Source organism: Oryctolagus cuniculus, chromosome X, assembly GCF_964237555.1.
Source record: "Oryctolagus cuniculus chromosome X, mOryCun1.1, whole genome shotgun sequence".
In the NCBI taxonomy this organism is placed as follows: domain Eukaryota; kingdom Metazoa; phylum Chordata; class Mammalia; order Lagomorpha; family Leporidae; genus Oryctolagus; species Oryctolagus cuniculus.
The window spans coordinates 128,533,339-128,556,015 of NC_091453.1; the positions used below are offsets into that span (position 1 = coordinate 128,533,339).

The 22,677-nt window shown below is 46.0% G+C and overlaps 1 protein-coding gene across 2 annotated transcripts; it reads left to right on the forward strand.

Annotated features, from left to right (window-relative positions):
• Nucleotides 1–14,203: 14,203 nt before the first annotated feature.
• Nucleotides 14,204–19,346, forward strand: LOC138847490 (melanoma-associated antigen 8-like). Of its 2 annotated transcripts, none has more exons than XM_070066386.1 (2): nucleotides 14,204–14,282; nucleotides 17,726–19,346. In XM_070066386.1, the coding sequence occupies exon 2, from the start codon at nucleotides 17,788–17,790 to the stop codon at nucleotides 18,895–18,897; it is 1,110 nt and encodes a 369-aa protein (XP_069922487.1). In that variant the 5' UTR covers nucleotides 14,204–14,282; nucleotides 17,726–17,787; the 3' UTR covers nucleotides 18,898–19,346. The 2 variants fall into 2 exon arrangements, with proteins under 2 accessions (XP_069922487.1, XP_069922488.1); XM_070066387.1 differs by having other exon boundaries at nucleotides 14,215–14,496.
• The last annotated feature ends 3,331 nt before the right edge of the window (nucleotides 19,347–22,677 follow it).

The window sequence follows — 22,677 nt, forward strand, 5'->3', positions numbered from 1 at the left end:
GGGAGGGGCACAGCCTGTCCTTTCCCCAAGTGCGGTGACCCTCAGCTCAATGGGAGCGTTAAGGCACAGCTGGCATTGTTCCTGCTAACTGAAGCCCCTGCCACATATAAGCCCTGTGTTCTCATCCTCATTGCCATCTCCTTCTATGGATCAATGATGCCAACTTCTTTATTTCCCAGTGTGAGTCACAGCCGTGTGATGTCCTTGAGCCACGGCAACAAGAGAGTGGGTATGTAACAACAGAGACGAGTGAGGGGACTATGCTCAATGCTTCTGACTCCTCGATAAATGTGAGAAGCTGGTTCTGAAATGTCTTGGCAACAGTGGCCCCCTCTTCCTACCTGGGGAAAAGTGGTTTCAGTCCACGACATTCTGGTTGATTCTCTCTCCAGCATTGTTTTTCTCATTTGGAGAGGGGCAAGGCTCAGGTCACGTCCTCGGCATTCTTGGGCAAAGCACAGATGGACACAAACTGGAAGGCTGAGGATTGAGCTTGTAGGGACAAACTCTTCATTTGGACACTTTTCATGGGTACTTTTCTCTAATGTGTTACACATGTCTTGTCATAAATAGAACACAAAGTGGCGTAGTATGTGTGTGGTCAAAAACATCAGTAACTACGTTCAAGTGCACAGTATTATATCAGTCCTGTGGCTACCATGTAATATTAGCATATCCAAGCAAATGTATGCATGTAACCATAAAAGGGAGACAATGAGGCTAAAATCATGTTTAAGGAAATACCCTCTTTGTTCGGGACTCAGGCTTTTGGATAAGAAATCTCACCTGGGGATGATGCCGGCATCGTAAACACCTACTTCCTGTTAAAAGGCCTTGGGGTCTTGTCTCAGAACATGGATCCTGCTACAATATCAGGTGTGCACAGTCCTAAGGTGAGGGAGTAACCTTCAATATTAACCATTTTTCTGAGGTAAAGAAAGCCTGCACCCAGCAACTTACATGTGGATCACAGGACAAATACTGCTCGGGAAACATTAAAATATGGGGGCAAGATACATCTCAGATCCAAATTAGCAAATGCTGCTCCCACCTTGCCTCTTCATTCAGGTCCTGCATTTTACATGCAGACAACAGCTGGTATAAAGTGACCCCAATGTTCTGAACTTTTTTCTCTTATGACCAATGTGCAGGTGAGAAAACTGAGGCCCAGGGAAGTTAAGTGATGTGCTTTACTTGAAAACCACAAGAGTCGTATTCAAAGTGAACCTCCTACAGTTCCAAAGCCTCATCTCCACACTGACCTGGGCTGTGGCTCAGATGAACCAGGGAGGGGCAGCTGTTACTCTGTTTCTGAATGACCAGTGCCTCAGATAACATGGTCAAGAACTGTGGGGAAGCAGGGAGAGACTCGCTCTTAACACTGCCCCTTGGGCCTCTCCCCAGTTCCATGATGGCATTCCCCCTTTGCAAAGGAGACCAGGTTCCCAGGAACACTTGGGGTCCAGGAGAGAGGATGTGAGGATGAAGTTGCTTCCCCGTGGACATGCAAGTTGCAGGTCACATCCTCTGGAAGCTACACTAAAATCCGGTCAAAGGTCCTGCATCCCATCTACCTACCAGTCCTCATCCCTTTTTTGCCCATCTGGCTGATATATTTATCATTCTGGAAAACCAAATTGTAGAGACATGAATGATACCTGTAGGTTGCAGGGATGAGGATCAGGGAGGAGTGTTGAATGGGAGAAGTACAGAGGATGTGTTCAAGTGGTGAAAAGATTTGGATTCCTAGAGTAATGGCAGCAACATGTCACTATAAATCTTCCGTAATGCATAGAATCTACAGGAAAAAGAGTGAATCTTAATGTGTTCACATTTAGAAAAATCTAGGAGTTCAAGAAAGGCCAGATGGAACACAGAATATGACACAGCATCTTAAGCGTGAGACAAAGGTGTGACACAACTTTTGTGGTGGGTCTCATGGGAAACGGTGCACGTCTGAGGAATGCTACAAGTGAGACTGTAACAACAAGATGAAAAGTTATTGTATTCATCTGTATTCATGAACTGCAAGCTAGTTGATAAATTGCTTCCTACAGGAATTGACCTTGGTAATTCTGTGATCAATATCAGTGGGCACTTTATTTTTTCTCCAAAGAAAACTTTTATTTGAGGAATACAAACTTCATGCATTTCATAAGTACAACTTTGGGAATACAGTGATTCTTCCCACCATACCCACTCTTCCCACCCTTCTACCTCCTCCCTCTCCCATTCCCAAGCCCATGCTCCACTAAGTTCCATTTTCAATTAACTTTATACACAGAACACCAACTCCCTACTAAGCAAAGAGTTCAACAACTTGCACACACAGAGAGACACACAAAACCTTTTTCCTACACAGACAAAACAAGGGCTGTTCAAATTCATTGCATCTCAAAGTTAATTTCACTTGTTTTAGAAACTTAATTAATGTTAAAGAGGCACCCAAGAATTATATGTCTTTTGTGAGCAGTTAGGCATAACTATAACTTACGAGACATAAGAATATCCTCCTCATTTAATACATTAAAACAAAATAACTCCTTGAGAAGAAGTTTTCTCATTCAGTAAGGAAGCAACTAAGAAAACAAGCAACGGGGATGGACACGGAGGCATAATTAAAGCTTATGAAACATAAGCATGTCCTCCACTTAATACACTGAAATGAAATAAATCTTTGAGAGCAAGTTTTACTGCTAACTCTAATAATAAAACTCTTTGGGGACAGAGGTTCTGCATGGGAAGTTAGTGCACACTGACTCCTGTTGTTAATTTAACAATTAATACTCTTGTGTGTGACATCAGTGATCACCCAAAGCTCTTGACATGAGCTGCCTACCTAGGTTATTTAGAGGCATTTTGGGTCCACAAACTCCATCAGGATTTAGACAAGGCCATAAACAAAGTGGGAATTTTGTCCTCCTTTCAGAGAAAGGACCTGGGCCATCTTCTACTGCTATCCCAGGCCATAGCAGAGAGCTGTATTGGAAGAGGAGCAGCCAGGACTAGAACCGGCGCCCACCTGGTATGCCGGCACTTCAGGCCAGGCCTTTAACCCGCTGTGCCACAGCGCCGGCCCCTAAAATGTACTTTCAATTCCTGTGTTGGTTGGCCATTTGGATTTGCTCTTCGGAAAAAATGCCTGTTAAAGTCTTTGCCCATTTCTTAATTGAGTTGTTTGTTTTGTTCTTGTTGAGTTTCCCGATCATTTTATATATTTTGGTCATTAATCTTTTATCGGTTGCATAGTGTGCTAATAATTTCTCTCATTCTGTCAGTTTCATCTTCACTTAGCTAGGAGTTCCTTTTCAGCTTAGAAGCTTCTCAATTTGGTGTAACCCCCTCTGTTGATTTTGGCTTTGATTGCTTGTGTCTCTGGGGTCTTTTATAAGAATTTTTGCCTATGCCAATGCCTTGGATGGCTTCCCAAATGTTCTCTAATAATTTGATAGCATCAGGCTATAGATTTAGGTCTTGAATATATTTGGATTGGATTTTTGTGTAAGGTTTGTAAGGTAGGTGTCTTGCTGTGCACTGCTGCATGTGGGAATCCAGTTTTCCCAGCACCATTCGTAGAAGAGACTGTCCTTGCTCCAGGGATTGATTTTAGACACTTTGTCAAAGATAGGTTTATCGTAGATATATGGATTGATTTCTGGCATTTCTATTCTGTTCCACTGGACTATCCATCTGTTTTGGTACCAGTACCAACCGGTTTTCTTTATAACCACCCCGTAGTCTGTCTTAAAATCTGGTGTTGTGATGCCTCTGGCTTTGATTTTGTTGTATATGATTGCTCAGGCTATTTGGGGGTCTCCTGTGTTTCCATATGAATTGCAGCATCATTTTTCTATATCTGAGGTGAATGTCCTTGGTATTTTGATTGGTATCACATTGAATCTGAAATAGTTTTTGGTAGTATGGGTATTTTGATGCTATTGATTCTTCCAATCCACGAACATGGAAGATTTTCCCATTTTTTTTGTATCTTCTTCTATTTCATTCTTTAATGTTTTGTAATTCTAATTGTAGAGAGCTTTGACATTGTTGGTTAGATTTATTCCAAGGTATTTGATTTTTTGTAGCTATTGTGAATGGGATTGATCTTGGAAATTCTTTCTCAGCCATGGCATCGTCTGTTTATAAAAAAGGCTGTTGATTTTTGTGTGTTAATTTTATATCCTGCCACTTTATCAAACTCTTCTATGAGTTCCAAGAGTCTCTTGGTGGAGTCTTTTGGATGCATTAAATACAGAATCATGTCGTCTGTAAATAGGGATATGGTGACTTCCTCCATCTCAATTTATATTCCTTTGATTTCTTTTTCTTGCCTAATTGCCCTGGCTAAAACTTCCAAGACTATATTGCATAGCAATGGTGAGAGTGGGCATCCTTGTCTGGTTCCAGATTTCAGTGGAAATGTTTCCAACTTTTCCCCATTCAATCAGATGCTGGTTATGTGTCTCTTTGACTTTGTCTTGATCATGTTGAGGAATGTCCCTCCCATACCCAGTTTGCTTAGATTTTTCATCATGAAAGGGTGTTGTAGTTTATCAAATGCTTTCGCTGCATCTATTGAGATAATTACTCATAGAGTTTTTGTTCTTCAATTTGTTAATGTGATGTATCACATTAATTGATTTGCAAATGTTGAACCATCCCTGCATACCATGGATAAATCCCACTGCTCTGAGTGAATGATCCTTCTGATGTGGTTTTGGATTCGGTTGGCTAGGATTTTGTTAAGGATTTTTGCATCTGTGTTCATCAGGGAAATTGGTCTCTAGTTCTCTTTCTCTGTTGTATCAATCTCAGGTTTGAGAATTCAGGTGATGCTGGCTGCATAGAGAGAATTTGGGAGGATTCCCTCCCTTTCAATTGTCCTCAATGGCTTGAGAAGAATTTCAGTCAGTTCCTCTTTAAAAATCTGCTAGAATTCAACAGTGAAGCCATCCAGTCTTGGGCTTCTTTTCTTGGGAGGGACTTTATTACTTAATGACTTTCCATCTAGGTTATGGGTGTGTTTGAGTTTTCTATTTCTCCTTGGTTCAATTTAGTGAGGTTATTTGTGTCCAGGAAACTATCCATTTCTTCTAGGTTTCCCAGTTTGTTGACATATAGCTCTCTGTAGTAATTTTTGATGATTCTTTTTATTTCTTGGGTGTCGTTACATTTCCTTTTTCATCTCTAATTATATTGATTTGGGTCTTCTCCTTTTTTTGGTTAGTTGGATCGATAGTGTATCAATTTTGCTTATGTTTTCATAAAAACCCATCTCTTCGTTTTGCTGATTATTGCATTTTTGTTTCAATTTTGTTGATTTCTGCTCTAATTTTAATTATTTCTTTTCTTCTTCTAGTTTTGGGTTTAGTTTGCTGTTGTTTTACTAGATCCCTGAGATGCATTGATAGCTCATTTATCTGCTGCCTTTCCCATTTCTGGATGTATGAACCAGTTGCTATAAACTTTCCTCTTAATGCTACATTTGCTGTGTCCCACAGATTTTGAAATGTTGTAATGATCATCTTCATTTGTTTCCATAAATTTTTTGATTTCTCGTTCGATTTCTTCAATGATCCACTGTTCACTCAGGAGCATGTTGTTCAGTCTCCATTTCTTTATCTATTCTAGAGATTCCTGAGTTGCTGATTTCCAGCTTCTTTCCATTGTGGTCAGAGAAAGTGCATGCTATGACTTCAATTTTTTTGAATTTGCTGAGAATAGCTATGTGGCCCAACTTGTGGTCAATCCTAGAGTAGGTTCCATGTACTGGTGAGAAGAATGTGTATTCTGCAGCTGTAGGATTGAGAGTTCAGTAGATATCTGGTAGGTCCATTTGGTCTATAGTGTTGATTAACTCCATTGTTTCCTTGTTGATTATCTGTCTGGTGGATCTGTCAGTTGCTGAAAGTGGAGTATTGAAGTCCCCCAATATTAGTGTGTTGGAGTCTCTGTCTCCTTTTGAATCCCTGAGCATTTCATTTTAAACGGTCAGGTGCCCTGTAATTAGGTGCATCTATGTTTATAGTAGGTACAACTTCCTGGTGAATTGATCCCTTAATCGTTACATAATGCCCTTCTTTATCCCTTAACAATTTTTGTGTTAATTTCTATTGTGCCTGATATTAGGATGCCTACACAAGCTCTTTTTTTGGTTTCTGTTACCATGGAATATCTTTCTCCATCCTTTCACTTTTGGTCTGCTTGCATCTTTGTTGGTGAGATGTGTTTCTTGTAGGCAGCAAATAATGTTTTTTTTTTTAATTTCATTCAGCCAGTCTGTGTCTTTTAACTGGAAAATTGAGGCCATTTACATTCAAGATGACTACTGGAAAGTAATGTCTTTGCCCTGCCATTTTTAAATAAATATTCCTATTTTCCGCCTTCTTCTTCTTTCATAATTATGACCATGGTTCTGTGTTTCTGACTGTAGAACATCCTTAACCATCTTTTGTAGGGCTGGATGGGTGGTGAAAAATTATTTCAATTTTCTGTTTATGATGCAACACCTCTATTTCACCTTCATTCATAAATGAGGGCTTTGCAAGCTACAGTATTCTGGGTTGATAGATTTTTTTCTCTTAATACCTGGAATACACCTCGTCATTTTCTCCTAGCCTGTAGGGTTTCTGATGAGAAGTCAACTGTGAGCCTAATTGGAGATCCTCTGAACGTAACCTGTTATTTCTCTCATGCACATTTTAGAATCTTTTCTTTATGTTTTACTGTAGAGAGTTTTACTACAATGTGTCATGGTGAAGATCTTTTCTGGTCATGTCTATTAGGGATTCTGTATGCTTCCTTACATGGATGTCCCTTTCTTTCTCCAAATTAGGGAAGTTTTCTGTTATTATTTCACTAAAAAAGGACCTCAATCCCTTTTCTCTTTCCACCCCTTCAGGAACTCCTAGGATCCATATGTTGGGTCGATTGACAGTAACCTGTAGATTCCCAACAGTGTTTTCTAGTTCTCTAATTTGTTCTATTGAATTCTTCATTTCCAAGATTTCATTTAGATTTCTCTTTAAGATCTCAATTTCATGGGAGAAATTTTCTTTCATTTCACCTACGATTTGATTAGTTCTTGCATTTGCTTCTGATTACTTCTAAGTAATCCAACGTCAATTTTTTTGAATCCTGTTTTTGACATTTCTTCAATCTCCTTATCTTCACAATCTATTATTGAAATGTTGAGTTCTTTTGGTGGTGTCTTGTTGTCTTCCTCATTCTTGTTTCGTGAATTGCTGCATTCCTTATTCAGCATTTGTGATGATATCAGTGGTTTCCTCTTTGTTTTTTTTTTTTCTGTGTGGCAGCTTTTATATTTGGACTATGCCTCTCTGTATTAGTGGAGTGTCTACTTTTTCAGTGAACACCTAGAGGCGAGTGGTGGGTGTGACCAGGGAGCCTTGTTCACTGCTCCAGTGTAAAGGGAGTGTTCAAGGTGACACCCAGGTTGGGCATGGTAAATCTCTTTTTTTTTAATCAGAGGGGAGGTTTGTTCTGCTCTGTTGGCATAATCTCAGGTTCACCTCCTCTCTACAAAGGAGACCAGTGCCTGGACTCTAGCCCCAGTGGGTATAATATTCACCTGCACTGCCACAAGAACCACACAAAGAATCTGTGCAGTCCTCGGTGTAACTAAGATTCCACAGCAATGATCTTCCCCAGGGAATCAAGGAGTCCTGATCACATGGAGCCTCCCACAGTGATGGCCCAAAGTCCCTGCCACATCCTGAGTCCTCCCACACAGCCTCAGTGTTTCCACAGTCCTGGTACCCAAGCCTCCCACAGTCTCAAGCACCCAAGCCCCTGTCAGTTCTCCCGACCAGACTCAGGCATCTCCACTGAGCTCATTGATGGGCGCTTGGACACAAGCTGGAGCAGCTGTTACATATGTCCAAAATGGCACCTGCTCTCTATCAGCTTGTTACAGGATGCCATTGCAGGGTGATTGACGATTGAGAAACCTGTCCCCCCCTTTTATTTCTCCTCTAGTCTGGCAGGTATACTATCCCCCCAGGACCCCCAGCCGGATGTCCTCCAGGCTCTCCCAGCAGCTTAATCGCGAATGGCTTGGGCTGCTGCAGTCTGGTCTCACCTCACTCCAGAGCTGGTGCTGAGGTTCTTGGCTGCTGAGTTCCTGAGTTGTGCACGTCCATACCCTCTACGTAGGTCCACAGTGTCCCTCTGATTTGTGTGGAGTTTCCACTGGTGGTTTTTCGCTAACTCTTCCCTGAGACTGTACTCTCTTCACTTTTTTTAAACTATCTTCCCCTAGGCTAGAGCAGTAAGCTCCCTCCCTACTCTGTCATCTTGATCCAATCCAGAGGGCAATTTAGAAAGCTCATGGACAATGGAATTAAAAAATAGTGTAGAGTGCTGGGAAATTTTTGGATTCCAAACACAGCTTTTCCAAAATATGCATTTTTATGGAATTTGTGAAGTCCTCTCATACCTGTGTATTGCCAACTAAGTACATGGCTGGAAGAGTGGTGTGAGCCAGAATTCTCACTGCTGAAGGGCACAATAGTAAATAAACACCGGCAATTCACCACAGCCTTCTTGTGGTAATGAATTAGTGCTGAAGATTTCAAGAAAACTGTGGTAATCCTGGAACACTAAAAGAAAACTGGGGATGAATATCGCCCTGACAGTTTTGATAAAGGGTTCATGTTACTGCAGAATTTTAATGATAAGGAAAACTGAGTATGAGACATAAAGAAATTCTCTGAAATTATATTGCTCTTTTTCTGTAAATTTCACGTTATAAAAAATGTCGGGTATTGTGGTGCAGTAGGTTAAGCTGCCCATGGGATGCCTTCATCCCATAGCACAGCCCCTTGTTCAAGCCCTAGCTGATCCATATCCCATCCAGCTTCCTGCTAATGCAGTCCTGCAGCAGCAGATGATGGCTTAAGTGGTTGATTCCCTACTACCCACAAGGGACACCCAGATGGATTTCCAGTCTTCTCAGCTCTGGCTCTAGTGGGTATATCGGGAGTAAACCAGCATAGAGGGAAACTCTCTGTCTCTCTCTGTCTCTCTACACTCTCTCTCTCTCTCTCTCTCTCTCTCTCTCTCCACACACACACACACACACAAACACACACACAAACACACACCCCTCTACCTCTACCTCTACCTCTACCTCTACCTCTACCTCTACCTCTACCTTCTCACTTCCTATCTCCCTCATGGCCCTCTGTCCCTCTCTTTATCCCTTACAAATACCAAGGAAACAAAGCTTTAAAAAAGATAAACATGCTGTTATCATTATATCCAGCAGACATACTCCCAGATTTTATTTAAGATAATTGAAAATATGGGCTCAAACATGCAAAAGAATGTACAAGATTGTGTATAGTAGATGATTCAAAATTGCCAAACTCTACCTCATTCAGGAGGTGCACAGGTAAGTAAATCATAGAACATCTGAAAAAATGCATATTTAAAGTGCATGCCACCTTCCAAAGCTCTGCATCACACAGGTATGGAGTCCACTTCTTCCAAATGGTCCAAGAAACCTCATCAGCATCTGATATCAGTCTTTCAAAGCACACAAAATGACAGGCAACTCTTCCACTCATTCTCCCATGGAAGCTCTCCTGGATTCTGAGACCAAATGAGATCCACTCCCTGTGAAAAGAACATTTGGGCCAACTTCATCTGTATAGCAGCAAATACCCTCAGTAAATTAATAGCATATTTAACATACCAGCCTGCATCCAAGAAATCAAAGTATTCTTTAACCTCAGAAAAAATTTCTTATTAAATCTCTCCATTTAAGCAAAAACGTGTGGCATGTCTATGCATGCAGAAAAAGCCTCCGAAAGAAATTCAACCTAAATATTTTAGCAAACTAAAATGAAATGGGACCATGCAGGGACAGGCATTTATCACAGCAGTTAGGATGCCTACCCGGTGCCACTTGTCTTATTTCATATTGCTTGGATTTAAAACACAGTTATGGCTCCTAACTCCAACTTCCTGCTAATGCAGACACTGGCAGGCAAAAGCGATGGCTCAAATCACTGAATTCCTGCCACTCATCTGGGAGACTTAAGTTTCCAGACCCTGGGCCCTGACTCTTGCAGGAATTTGGGAAACCAACCAGAAGGTGGGAGCTCTCTGTCTCCTTATCTGTCTCTCAAATATATATGAAGAAAAATTGAATTTTCTTTCCTTAAAATTGAAGCAAACATGGTTGAATATTAGATATCGCATGCATTCTCATTCAAGTCAGGGACAAGTTATTGTTGTACGCACTCACCACAAAGATCCACGCCTGAAATATACCCAGAGTCAGAACTGTGGCAAGTATAAAGAAGAGATGTGAATATTGATAAGACAATAGTGGGGTATGCATTTAGTGCAGTAGTTTAGCTGCTGCATGATGGCAACATCCCATATCTGAGTGCCCGGTTCGAATACTTACCACTTTGCTTCCAATCCAGGTTTCTGCTAATACATACCCTGGTACTCAGTAAATGAAGGCTCAAGTTCCAGCGTCTCTTTCACCCACGTGGGAGGCCCAAATTGAATTTCAAGTCCGTAGCTTTGGCCTGGAGCTATTCCATCTGTTGAAAATATTTGGAGAGTGAATCAGCTGATGGAAGATAAATATTGCTCTCTTTGCTTATATTTCTGCATTTCAAATAAAATGAAAACAACTGAAAAATGAAAAAAAATTCAATAGTATTATTGGCAAGAAAGCAATACATAGAATATACAAATGACAAGAAGACAACATAATTAAGCTCAAAATAGCAAAATCAAGAGCCTTGCCCAGGAGAAGCACCTGGCTCCTGGCTTCGGATCAGCGCGATGCACCAGCCGCAGCGGCCATTGGAGGGTGAACCAACGGCAAAAGGAAGACCTTTCTCTCTGTCTCTCTCTCTCTCTCACCGTCTACTCTGCCTGTCAAAAAAAAAAAAAAAAAAAAAAAAAAAAAAAAAAAAAAAAAAAAAAGCCTTGCTACCCAAAAGCAACTTAGAGCTGAAAATAGAAAAGCTACCACTCTGAACTGCAATAAAATCCAAATTTAAATTAACAAGCAGCCTAACAAAAAATATCCAAGTTCACTACGGAGGCACGTGTATGAGTTTCCTGATAGATTCATGGAAAAAGCAAAAAGAAATGGAGGATAACACCATATTCTTAGTTGAGGAAGAGAACATTACAAAGATGCCAGTTGTCTCAAAATTCCTCATAGATTTAACACCTCACCTGTAGTGGCCAAAGTGAGAGTGAAGTTAAGGCTGTTTCCTCTCATGTCAAGTCAATACTGGACAACTGCAGAGGAAAAGAAAGGGAAAGAGAAATGGGAAAGAAAGAATATCAGCAGGAAAATCTAAACAAGAAACATGAGAAACCATTGTGGGAGAATGAAGCATGTAGGATTGGAACTGCTCCTGGAATTTGGGGAGTGGGGTTAAGAAGGGAAGGTTGGGAGGGTCTGTGGCCTGCACAGATGACAGATGGCAGGATGGCTAGGAGGGTAGTTTTAAATTTGGCCCCACGGGGCCGGCACCGTGGCTCACTTGGCTAATCCTCCGCCTGCGGCGCCGGCATCCCATACGGGCACCGGGTTCTAGTCCCAGTTGCTCCTCTTCCAGTCCAGCTCTCTGCTGTGGCCCGGGAGGGCAGTGGAGGATGGCCCAAGTGCTCAGGCCCCTGCACCATGTTTAGGTGAAGGATTCTTAAAAATGGCACAGATAATATGGCTCATAAAAGAAATTTATAAATTCAGACTCCCTCAAAATTAAGATGAAATAAACAAAAAGGCTAGACAAGCTGGGAGAAAATATTTGCAAATTATGTATCAATGCATTGACTTGTATTCCAAACATATAAAGAACACTTAAAAACCTCAAAATAGGCCGGTGCTGTGGTTCACTTGGTTAGTCCTCCGCCTGTGGCACCGGCATCCCATATGGGCACCGGGTTCTAGTCCCGGTTGCTCCTCTTCCAGTCCAGCTCTCTGCTGTGGCCTGGGAGGGCAGTGGAGGATGGCCCAAGTGCTCAGGCCCCTGCACCTGCATGGGAGACCAGGAAGAAGCACCTGGCTCCTGGCTTCGGATCGGCTCAGCACCGGCTGTGGCAGCCATTTGGGGGGTGAACCAACGGAAGGAAGACCTTTCTCTCTGTCTCTCTCTCTCTCTGTCTCTCTCACTGTCTATAACTCTACCTGCCAAATAAATAAAAAAATTTGGCCCCACTTCATTGCACAACCTTAGCACCTCATACCACAGGTTCCTGTAGCCCTGGGTTAGTGACAGGGTAGCAGGGCAATTGACTTGGCTGGCAGGATGTGGCTCGAGTCTGTGCCAATTGCTAACCATGATCATTAGTGAGCGCTGGCCTTTCCAAAACATTGTTTTTAATTCTGAACAAAAATCATTTACATTTATGGGCTATACAGTTCTACAATTTCAGCACATGCATACAATGTATGCTAGTTAAAATCTGAAATCAATATTGTCTTTTTAATTTTTTTTCATTTATTTTCATCTATTAAAAATGCAAGACTGAGACACAGAAACAGAGTCTCCCATGTTCTGGTTCACTCCCCAAATATTCACAGCAGCCCAGGCCATGCCAGACTGAAATCTGGAAGCTTTGATCTTGACCTGAATCACTCAACTTGGTGGCAGGGGCCCAAGCACTTGAGCTATCATCTGCTGCTGCCTCCAAAGAGGCATTATCACGAAGATGGAATGGGAGCGGGGTAGCCAGGGCACCCAAAAGGACTCTGATTGGGATGCGGGCATCACAAGTGGTGGTTCCACACACTGCATCAAAAGCCCACCTCAACAGTTCCTCTTCTTTAATGTTACTCGATGATCAGCAGCTTGGAGCGTCATCCTTCTACTGGTTCATACACTATGCACTAGATGATTGTGAACTATAGTCTCCCCCACTATGCTCTGTAACACTAGGAACTTACTTCACCTGTTGAACTCTGATCTGGTATGCAGTGTCTGGAGTTGGTCTTAATCACCATCTGAGACTGCCTCTGTTGAGGAGCACTGGACTGTTAGAAAAAATTATTTTAATAGACTAAAATGAATACACCAGAAACAGGATAATGAGTAGAAGTGTGAATCATGAATAGTACCAGTGGATTTCTTTAATAAATGTGCAAATACTCAGACTAGATGCGTGTATAAAATACATATGCATATAAACGCATACACATTGCAAAGGCATCATATATACATATATTCATGCAACTATGCATTGAGGAATATAAACAAATATAAGTACAATCCCCATATACACTTAACGCATGTAACTTAAGCATATCCTTGGTCGAGAGGTAAAAAGTATTTCTTACTATGAATGAGCAGTAAGATATAAAAATCCCGGCACTGCACCATGAAAAGTTAGATGACATCAAAACAGCACCACTTAACCAAATCAGTTGCTATGGCTCAGTCTCTTCAGCATAAAAGAAATCTGAGAATGCAAGGTTTCCAAAGATTCCCTCTCGCTGCTGAAAGCACCCATGGGAGATGATCGTCCCCAGCAGTGACCATGGTCATTGGTGCTGCAGCAACTCACCAGGCAAACCTGTCTGGGACCACAGCCATTGCCTGCACACATTGATACTGGACAGGAAGCCACAGGTGGTAAAAAGCGGGCATCCTGGGCTAGCCATTTAGTTAAGGTGGCAGATGTAAGACGTGGGTCTGAGTGGATAGAGATCGAGGCGGGCAATACCCCAGAACAGATAAAAACCGACGAGATTCAGGCCACCACCTGTTCTGAGACCGCGGAAAGCCCGTCCAGCCGTGGGAGCCTCCAGAACTCCTCTCCGTGGACGACCTCATCAGGGGATTCAGGCAGTCTGAGTCCTGGTCTCAGGGGACCATATATTGGCAGAAGGTGCAGATTCAGGCTCTGCCAGGCACCAGGGTAAGGACCCTGTGGCAAAGATAAGTGGCTTTTCAAATGCAGGCAAGGTTGTCAGCTGGCCCAGCTATCCCAACTTCCATGTCCGCGGATTCTGGGACTCGGGCCCTTAGTTGGTGGGGCGCAGACACAAGTCTGCAGGCGGCAAGGACTCAGGTTTTGCCAGGCCAGAAGTGGAGGACCCCGAGAGAAGACAGGGTGTGCAGAAGGAATTCTGTTCTTCCCCTTCGTCTGCCCTGGGAAATCCGGGCACAGTGGCCGGATGTGACGCACACTCATTTCCGCTTTCAGAACAAGCGTTTACCTCAGAGTGGTGGACCGCCTCCCTGTCGGGCAAAAGAACGCCCAGGCTGTTAGCAGTTAAGGTGAGACGCTGAGCGGAGGACTGAGGAAACCCCCACCCCAAATGGAGGGCCCCAGAGAATCCGGGTCTGGCCCGGCTGTCCTCGCTGAAACACCCCGGACCCACTTCTCCCTTGGTGTCCCCGCCCCCTGTCGCATCCGGGACTCTGGGAGTCAGAGCCTCGGCCGGGCACGGTAGACTGAGGTCGGCAGAGTCAATCCCTGCCTGATTCCGAGGTGAGGAGGCAGGGAGCGGTGGATTTGGGGGACCCGCTTACCCCAATAGAGGGACCCACTGAGTCAATCTGTAGCTGTCCACGCGGGGAAGCCCCACACGGGGAGGCCTAATTGCCCCCCCCCCCCGCGCGCGCGCCCACTTAGCCTCTGGGGCGGAGAGATGTGAGGGCTGTGGTGTGAGAAGCGGCTCTGGGGATGGCCTTGGAGGGCATTGGGTTAAGCCGCTTCCTGCAAAGGCAGCATTGGAGTCCTGGCGGCTCTGCTTCCAGTCCAACTCCTGTGAATGGGCCTGGGAAGGCTGAGGAAGATGGCCCGTGTACCCGGATCCCTGCCACCCCTGTAGGAGACCCAGGCTCCTGGCTTGACCTGACCCGGGCTGGCCATGGCAGCTATTTGTGGGGTACACCAGTGGAAGGAACAGCTCTTTCTTGCTCTGTTGGTCTCTCTCCTTTTCTGGAGCTCTGCCTATCCAATAAATCAGAAAGTCTCATAGATCTTTAAAAAAACAAACAAACAAGGCCCCTGTTCTGTCAGGCTTCAAGGAGAGGCGACAGGAAGATGTAGGGAACATGGAGCGCTTAGTCTGCAGAAGAAGGGGGCTCTGCAGAAGCATATCCCTGAATTAAATCTGCGGCTGGCCCCTTGTAGGGTGGTAGATGAGTCTGTGTTTCGAACCAGGACCTCTGGACTTTCGGGAGCTTGGAGGCCTGGCAGATGGAGAACATCAGAGCCTCAGGTGAACAGAGGCTTTGGCGCAGTCCCTGGCAGGTGTAACGGTGGGACCATAAGGAAGATGCAGGGGACCTAGACCTGCAAGACGGAGGGACTATAGACCCACCACTTCTGTAAGGCAAGCTGGTCCCCTAGATGGTGCCCCTCCTGATTTTAATGTGCAGGTCAGAAGGTAGCAGCTTGCTAGTAGAAGCAAGGCCTTAGGTGAGCAGACTACAGGACTCAGGGCCTGCAGGGAGTCAAGGTGAGCACTGAGAGAGCCAGCAAGCCGGGATCAAAAATATCCAACCCAGCACCGCTGTGAGGTTTTTGAAGTGCCATGAATTCCTTCTGGAGAATGGGAGTGGTCCACAAGGTTTGATCCCTGGACACCACCAGGAGTCAAGAGGAGGAAGCAGTAGGAAGTCAGAGGGATGGTAGACCACAGACAGAAAGGGAACTTTGGCCCCCGGTTTTGGCCGTGGTAAGCCCCGGCCTTGGTGGCCATATCCTACGCACCTCTCCTCCAGCTTCCCGGGCATCAGGTGGGAATAGGTCTGAGGGGAGGCATTAGTCAGCACAGAGAGCCACAGCTCGCCAGCCGAGGGAGGAGTGCACTACTCTCAGGAGTCTAATTGAAGAATGTAGGGAAAGCATGAAAGTACATGCAAACTCCTTAGAAGCAGAGAACTCACAGAGCCTGTCTTCCTTAATGCTCCATCTGGGAAGTCACTAGGCGGGGTGAGTGTACTTGGGATGCTGTCCCTTCTGCCATGTGCTGGGGGATAGGAGGTTTCAGTGTGGGGGGGTCTAGGTCTGCGTCAGCAGAGGGAGCCACATACGGTGGTAAGCAGAGGGTGAAGTCCCAGTGACGACCAGGCCTCGGGGTATAGCCCATTTACGGGACCTGAAGGTACCGCAGCCCAGAGAGAAGGGCCCCCACAGAGTCTGGATATCTTGGTTCCTGGCTCTGAAGGGAGCAGGTCGGAAGGATAGCTCCCGGTGTGTTCACTCATACAGGTAGAGGCACTTGGGGCCAGGTCAGGGCGTTGATCTGTAGGGAGACTGTGGTATATATTCATGATGAAATACTACTAGCCAGAAAAAAGAATGAAATCCTATCTTTTGAAACACATCGGCTGCAATTGAAACCGTTGTTCTCTTTTTGTAAGATTTATTTATTTATTTGAAGGTAGAGTTACAGAAAGGCAGAGAGAGAGAGAGAGAGGGAGGGAGAGAGAGAGAGAGAGAGGGAGGGAGGGAGGGAGGGAGGGAGGGAGAGAGAAAGGTCTTTCCTCTGTCGGTTCATTCCCCAGATGGCCACAATGGTCGGAGCTGTGCCTATCCAAAGCCAGGAGCTTCTTTCGGGTCTCCTATGCAGGTACAGGGGCCCAAAGACTTGGGCCATCTTCTACTGCTTTCCCAGGCCATAGCAGAGCTGGATCGGAAGTGGAGCAGCTGGGACTTGAACCGGCGCCCATATGGGCAGCTGGCACTGCAGGCAGCGCCTTTACCCGCTACGCCACAGTGCCAGCCCCGAAACCATTATTCTCAGTGAGATAAGCTTGTCCCAAAGACACAAATAACAAATATTGTCCCTGTTTTCTGGCAACTAAAGTCGGAGTACAAAACATGAAACGTTTGTTGGATGAACTGACATGTCCAGGTTTGAATATTGTTTATAGTCCTTGTCTATACTCCTGAGGGACAGTGGTTTTTCTGCTTTCTGCTTGTTAAATTCTGTATTTAGTGGAGGCTTAAGCTTGTGATTATAAAGCAAAGTGCAAGTATACCATTGCAAAAATTAAAAGAAGAATAAGAAAGGAAGGAGGAGGGAGGGTGGGGGCAAGGGAGGGTGTGAGGGACAGAGGGTAAGGAGAAAATGTCATTATGTTCTTAATACCGTATTTATGAAATACTTGGAACGGGCTCTCTTAATATAAATTAAAAATTGGAAATAAATAAATAGTGAGGGTGTAAATGAGCACAAAGGGGACCATCCACACAACACATGGGAACCTGATGACTCTGGCCCATCCTCCAGTGAGGTCCAGGGGCCTAGGGAGGAAGCTTTAGGGTCCCCTCCATTCCACTAACAGAGCACCAGGAGCTGGCAGTGAGCAGCTTGACTTTAAGCAGGGCCGTCAGGTCACAGAACACACAAGGCCCAGGCAGTGCCAAGAATCAAGGTAAGGCACAGTCTCTGAATGTGAACTAAGGGCCCCATCCATCCCAAGGTGGGAGGGACCCCACGGGTGGCTGCTGGCGCTGCCAACACTGCTGTCATCGCTGGAGCCTTGCACAGTGCTGGCCAGATGGCTGCACCCTGGGAAGCCTTAGCTGGCAATTCCCCTGGCTCCTTCCTTGCACTTCTCAGGGGACAGTCGCAACAGCAGGAGAGGTGCCCTGTGAGGCCCTCTTTCAGCTCCCCGAGAGAAGGCCTGTACGTGGGCCTGTGACACAGTCCCCAGTGCTGGGATTCTCAGCTGGAGTCACTCACGCGCTCTCTCTCCCCCAGGCCTGAGGGTTCCCGGTCACCAGCTACTGGCTACCCTCCTGCCAGCTGTCCCGTGGAAAGTCATGATGCCTCACGGTCAGGAGAGCCAGCGCTGCAAAAGTGAGGGAGGCCTTCAGGCTCCAGGAGAAGCTGCTTGGTTGTCCAAGGTTGGGGAAGAGGAGGCCACTGCTGCTGGCTCCTGCCCCTCCTCTGATCTGATACCAGGTACCCCCCAGGGGGAGCCTGGGGCTGCGGTCCCGCGTCCTCCCAAGAGTCCTCAGCCAGCCTCCTCAACCACCAGCAGTTCATCTTCGGGATGCAGCCAATCCGATGACAGCCCCAGCAGCCAGGAGGAAGAGGGCCCAGCCCCCTGGCAGTGCCTGGAAGATGCAGAGTTCTTGCTCCAAGATGCGCTGGATGAGAAGATGGCCAAGTTGGTGAAGCTCCTGCTTCTCAAGTATCTCAGGAAAGAGCTGATCTCCGTGGAGGAAATGCTGAGTTGTGTCACCATATATTACGAAGACTACTTCCCTGGGATCTTCTGCAAAGCCTTTGAGTGCATCCATCTGATCTTTGGCATTGAGATGAAGCAAGCAGACCTCACTGGCCATTTGTATGGGCTCGTCCCTGCACTAGGCCTCACCTGCCATGATGTGCTGGGGGGCGACCAGACCATGCCCAAGACTGGGCTCTTGATATCCATCCTGGGCTTGGTGTTCATCGGGGGCAGGTGTGTCCCCGAGCTACAGATATGGGAAGCTCTGAGTGTGATGGGGCTGTATGCTGGGAGTGAGCACTGCATCTTTGGGGAGCCCAGGAAGCTCATCACCGAAGAATGGGTGCAGGCAGGGTACCTGGAGTACCGGCAGGTGCCCCAGAGCGATCCCGCTCGCTTCGAGTTTCTGTGGGGTCCAAGGGCCCACGCTGAAACCAGCGAGATGAGAGTCCTGCAGTATTTGGCCAGGTTCAATAGGAATGACCCCAGATTCCACCCATCCATGAATCAAGGGGCTGTGGGAGATGAGAAAGAGAGTGTCCAGGCCGCAGATGCAGGCGGGGCCGTAGAGAGTGAGAGTCGCAGGGTAGAGCCAGAGCCAGGGCCAGGGCCAGGGCCAGTGTCTCGCGCTGCCCCCTGTGAAAGTGGGCCTGTTCGTTACTCTCACTGCGAAGACAGCAATGAGAGTTCTGACTAGCAGAATGCCAGAGTGCCCTTTTCAAGCATGGGCTATCATGGCTTTGTCCTACCTCTGTGCGGGTTACTTGGAAAGTACTCTCACCCCCACCCCCCCACCGTTTCATATATCAAGATGTTATTTCTAGAGGCCGATGCTGTGGCGTAGCGGGTAAAGCTGCCACCTGCAGTGTCGGCATCCCATATGGGTGCCGGTTTGAGTCCCAGCTGCTCTACTTGCAACCCCAGTCTCTGCTATGGCCTGGGAAAGCAGTAGAAGATGGCCCGAGTCCTTGGGCCTTTGCACCCACCTGGGAGACCTAGAAGAATCTCCAGGCTCCTGGCTTCGGATCTGCCCAACTCCAGCTGTTGCAGCCATTTGGAGAGTGAACCTGTGTATGGAAGTTTCTCTCTCTCTCCTCTCTCTCTCTCTCTCTCTCTTCCTACCTCCTTCCCTCCCTCTCAACTCTCTTTTCCACTGCCTCTCTGTAACTTTGCCTTTCAAATAAAGAAATAAATTAGTCTTTGAAATATGTTATTTCTATTAATATGTTATTTCTATTATTTCTATTAACCAGACATTAAGAGCTTCTGCATTGATGTAAATGCAGGTCCATATTCACACACTGATTGCTCAACACAGAGATTAGGAATAAGAGTTTTCCTTGTTGCACATCTCTCTTTGTGCTTGGTAGCTAAGCTATCCTAGCAGTGGGACAGGTATTTCCTTGATATGTGAATGAATTTAGCAGTACAATACGTGAATACCAGAGAAATGTTGTATTCATTCTTTCCTCCAAGTATCACATTCTGGTTGTCCTGTAAAGTTACCCCCCTCCCCTCCCCACCACACACACATACAGAGAGAAAGGGAGAGGGAGAGAGAGGGAGAGGGAGAGAGGGGGGCTTCTTCTAGGCTTACTTAAAAATGTAAAATAATTAAGGCAATAAGTTCCTGTAATCACTGGCTCATTTGTTCCTTCCACATCCACTGAGCATCTGCTCAGTGGAGGCCCTGTGCTAGGAGTGGAGATGCTGGGGCAGGCCACAGCCCCCTTACCAGAGAAGTGTAGAATCCAGGAGCTGCCATCATAGGCAGAAGGTGGAGAAATGTCCTGTGAGACAGAACCAGCCAAAGGTGGAGAAATGTCCTGTGAGACAGAACCAGCCAAGAGTGGTGAGCAGCTGAGTTTCTGGGAAGGACAGACGATTGTAAATTCCACGAGTTGTGGTCTTAGGGAAACTGCATTTCCTTGTGTGGGAGTTCCCTGTGAGGAGTCTGGGTCACAGCAGGGACCAGTTCCTCAAGGAGTAGGTCGTAGGTAGGTCTCACAGAAAAGCCAGGAATTGAGAACTGGGTGTCACATAAAGCAGAGAGGATTCTGTGCCTGAGACAACAGGGGAAGGTGGCCTAGGCTGTTGTCCCAGTGAGGTTAACAGTGCCAAGACGCAAGTGATTGAGGGCCCTCAAGTACAAGGCTTTCTGGGGACAGAAGAGTGACTCTCCCAGGAAACAAGTACCAAACACCCTTGCAGGTACCTCTGGGGTTGTCATTAGGTTACTGTGTGTGTGTGTGTGTGTGTGTGTGTGTGTGTGTGTGTGATTGGAACAGTTCTAAACAAAGGTTAAGTTTTGGATGAATAGGAATTGAATGCAAATAGTGCTTTGGCTGGAAAGTGAGCTAGGAAGGAAGAAATGACGATTTCCCTGGCTTCCATTCTGGCAGCTTCGAACTTCACGCTCATGAAGATGGTGCAAGATGTCCTCTACATGGGAATGTTGACCCAATTTTATTCACGGCGCTTCCTTATTTGGTTAATTATTGCCTGTACTGTGGTGCTATGATACCAAAGAGCACAATACAGCAGCAACAGCATCCCAGAGTGATAAGGTCTGGGGTCCAGTGCTGTTAAAATGACAGCCACTCGCATGCCATACATGAGACAACATCAGGAACTGCCCCAGATGCCTTAGGTATTGAGCCCGCACGGTGGAGCAGATAAGCAATGCTGCACACATGAGCAACCCAGGAGTTGGGAACTTTTCAGGAGCTGGTGACAGGGTTGGGAGGAGAACAGGGTCAGCATTCATATGGGGGGGCTGCGCTGTTTCCCCTCCTCCCAGCCTGGGGCCAACCTCTGATTCCAATTCCTCTCCCCACTAAGCATTGCATAGTTTCTCTGCAAACAGAAACTAAGAAGCTGATGCACATCAGTGTACTAAAACCTGGCAAAACGAATGCAACAGAGTCCACAAACTCAGAATTGCCTGCGGTTGGATCCTTGACCTCTGTGATGGGGCTGGGGCCCCAAAGGAGACTGGGACCAGGACACAACAGGGTGATTACTTGTGATTTCCGGTAGGGAGCTGAGTGAGACACATGCCTAGCCCCAGAGGAACCCTTTGGTCCATGCCCCAGAGCAGCCCTGCAGTCTCCTCCAAAGGTCCCTAACCGAGCTGAAAAGACAGAACTGAGGTTTTGAATCTAGCCCTGAATCCCCAGAGAGCACCCCAAGGATAATGCACAAAAGAGGCTGGTGGTTAGGGCCTCGAGACCACTGGGGAACACAGCTTGGGGAGGGGCACAGACTTTCCTTCACCATCACTGCAGGTGCATGTGTCTTAGATCTCGTTCCCAGGTCCAGAACCCACAGGCCCAGATCCTGATCCCTGCCCCTGGTGCATTAGCCCTGAGTGTGACCTTGCTGCACTAGAACAACTTATACCAGGTCTGCACAGTCCTAAGGACTGTTGGCCATGTATTTAGCGAAACAAAACAAAAACAAGAGTCCTCTACTGGAATTTTCTTCCAGGTAGTATTTCTTTTCCTTTTCGTTTTTGTGCTCTGAGCTTGTGTGGGAAGCTGCCTAAAATGAAATGCATGTGTATGTGGACTGAACCAGCAGGGACAGATTTTTACTCCGTGCCTGTCTCTTCATCAGTTTCTCTGTCACTGAAATGAAGGAAACATAGAAAAGCATTAAACACCATTTTCTTCCAAGCATATAAAAAGTATACTCTAGAAATACAATGTATCATAAGTGAGATTAGGTTTGATCATCTATGTGCAGAAGAAATGTATACACTATATTATTGTACTGTAAAAGCACCAGAATTTAGAAGCTATGGTTGGTCGGCTGTCTCAGGAAGCAACTGATTGAGGCTGGTGTTACAGTGTGTGAAAGAATTCAGCAGTGCATGGCTGGTGCTGTTGCGTATTGGGTAAAGCCACCACCTGCAGTGACCGCATCCCTTATGGGTGCCAGTTCAAGTCCCAGCTGCTCGACTTCTTATCCAGCTCTCTGCTATGGCCTGGGAAAGCAGTAGAAGGTGGCTCAAGTGTTTGGGCCCCTGCACTTGCGTGGGAGATCCAGAGGAAGCTCCTGGCTTGGGATCGGCACAGCTCTGGCCGTTGCAGCCATTGGGGAATGAACCATTGGATGGAAGATCTCTCTCTCTCTCTCTCTCTCTCTCTCTGTCCTCTCTCTCTCTGTTTCTCTCCCTCCCTCCCTCTGTAACTGTGCCTTTCAGATAAACAATAAATATGTTAAAAATAGAATTCAGCATACAGCCAGAGTGAACAGAAGTAGATTTGCTGCAAGGGAGCAGCATGGCAGGCAGGACACCTAGAAGTTGACTATAGCTACCATGTGCTGCAAAGGAGCAGCATAAAAGAGACACAGAGGCTGTCTGTTGCAACATTGACTCCAGTCTGAGGTGTATACTTGTAGCTGCAGTCCTTTCATAGTGAGGGTGTTTTTACTACCCATGATTCAACATATTTTCCCAGGTAGGTGCTAT

Bases quoted from the DNA above. Each gene is read 5' to 3' on its own strand.
- LOC138847490 (XM_070066386.1), top strand. From the start codon at position 17,788: ATGATGCCTCACGGTCAGGAGAGCCAGCGCTGCAAAAGTGAGGGAGGC.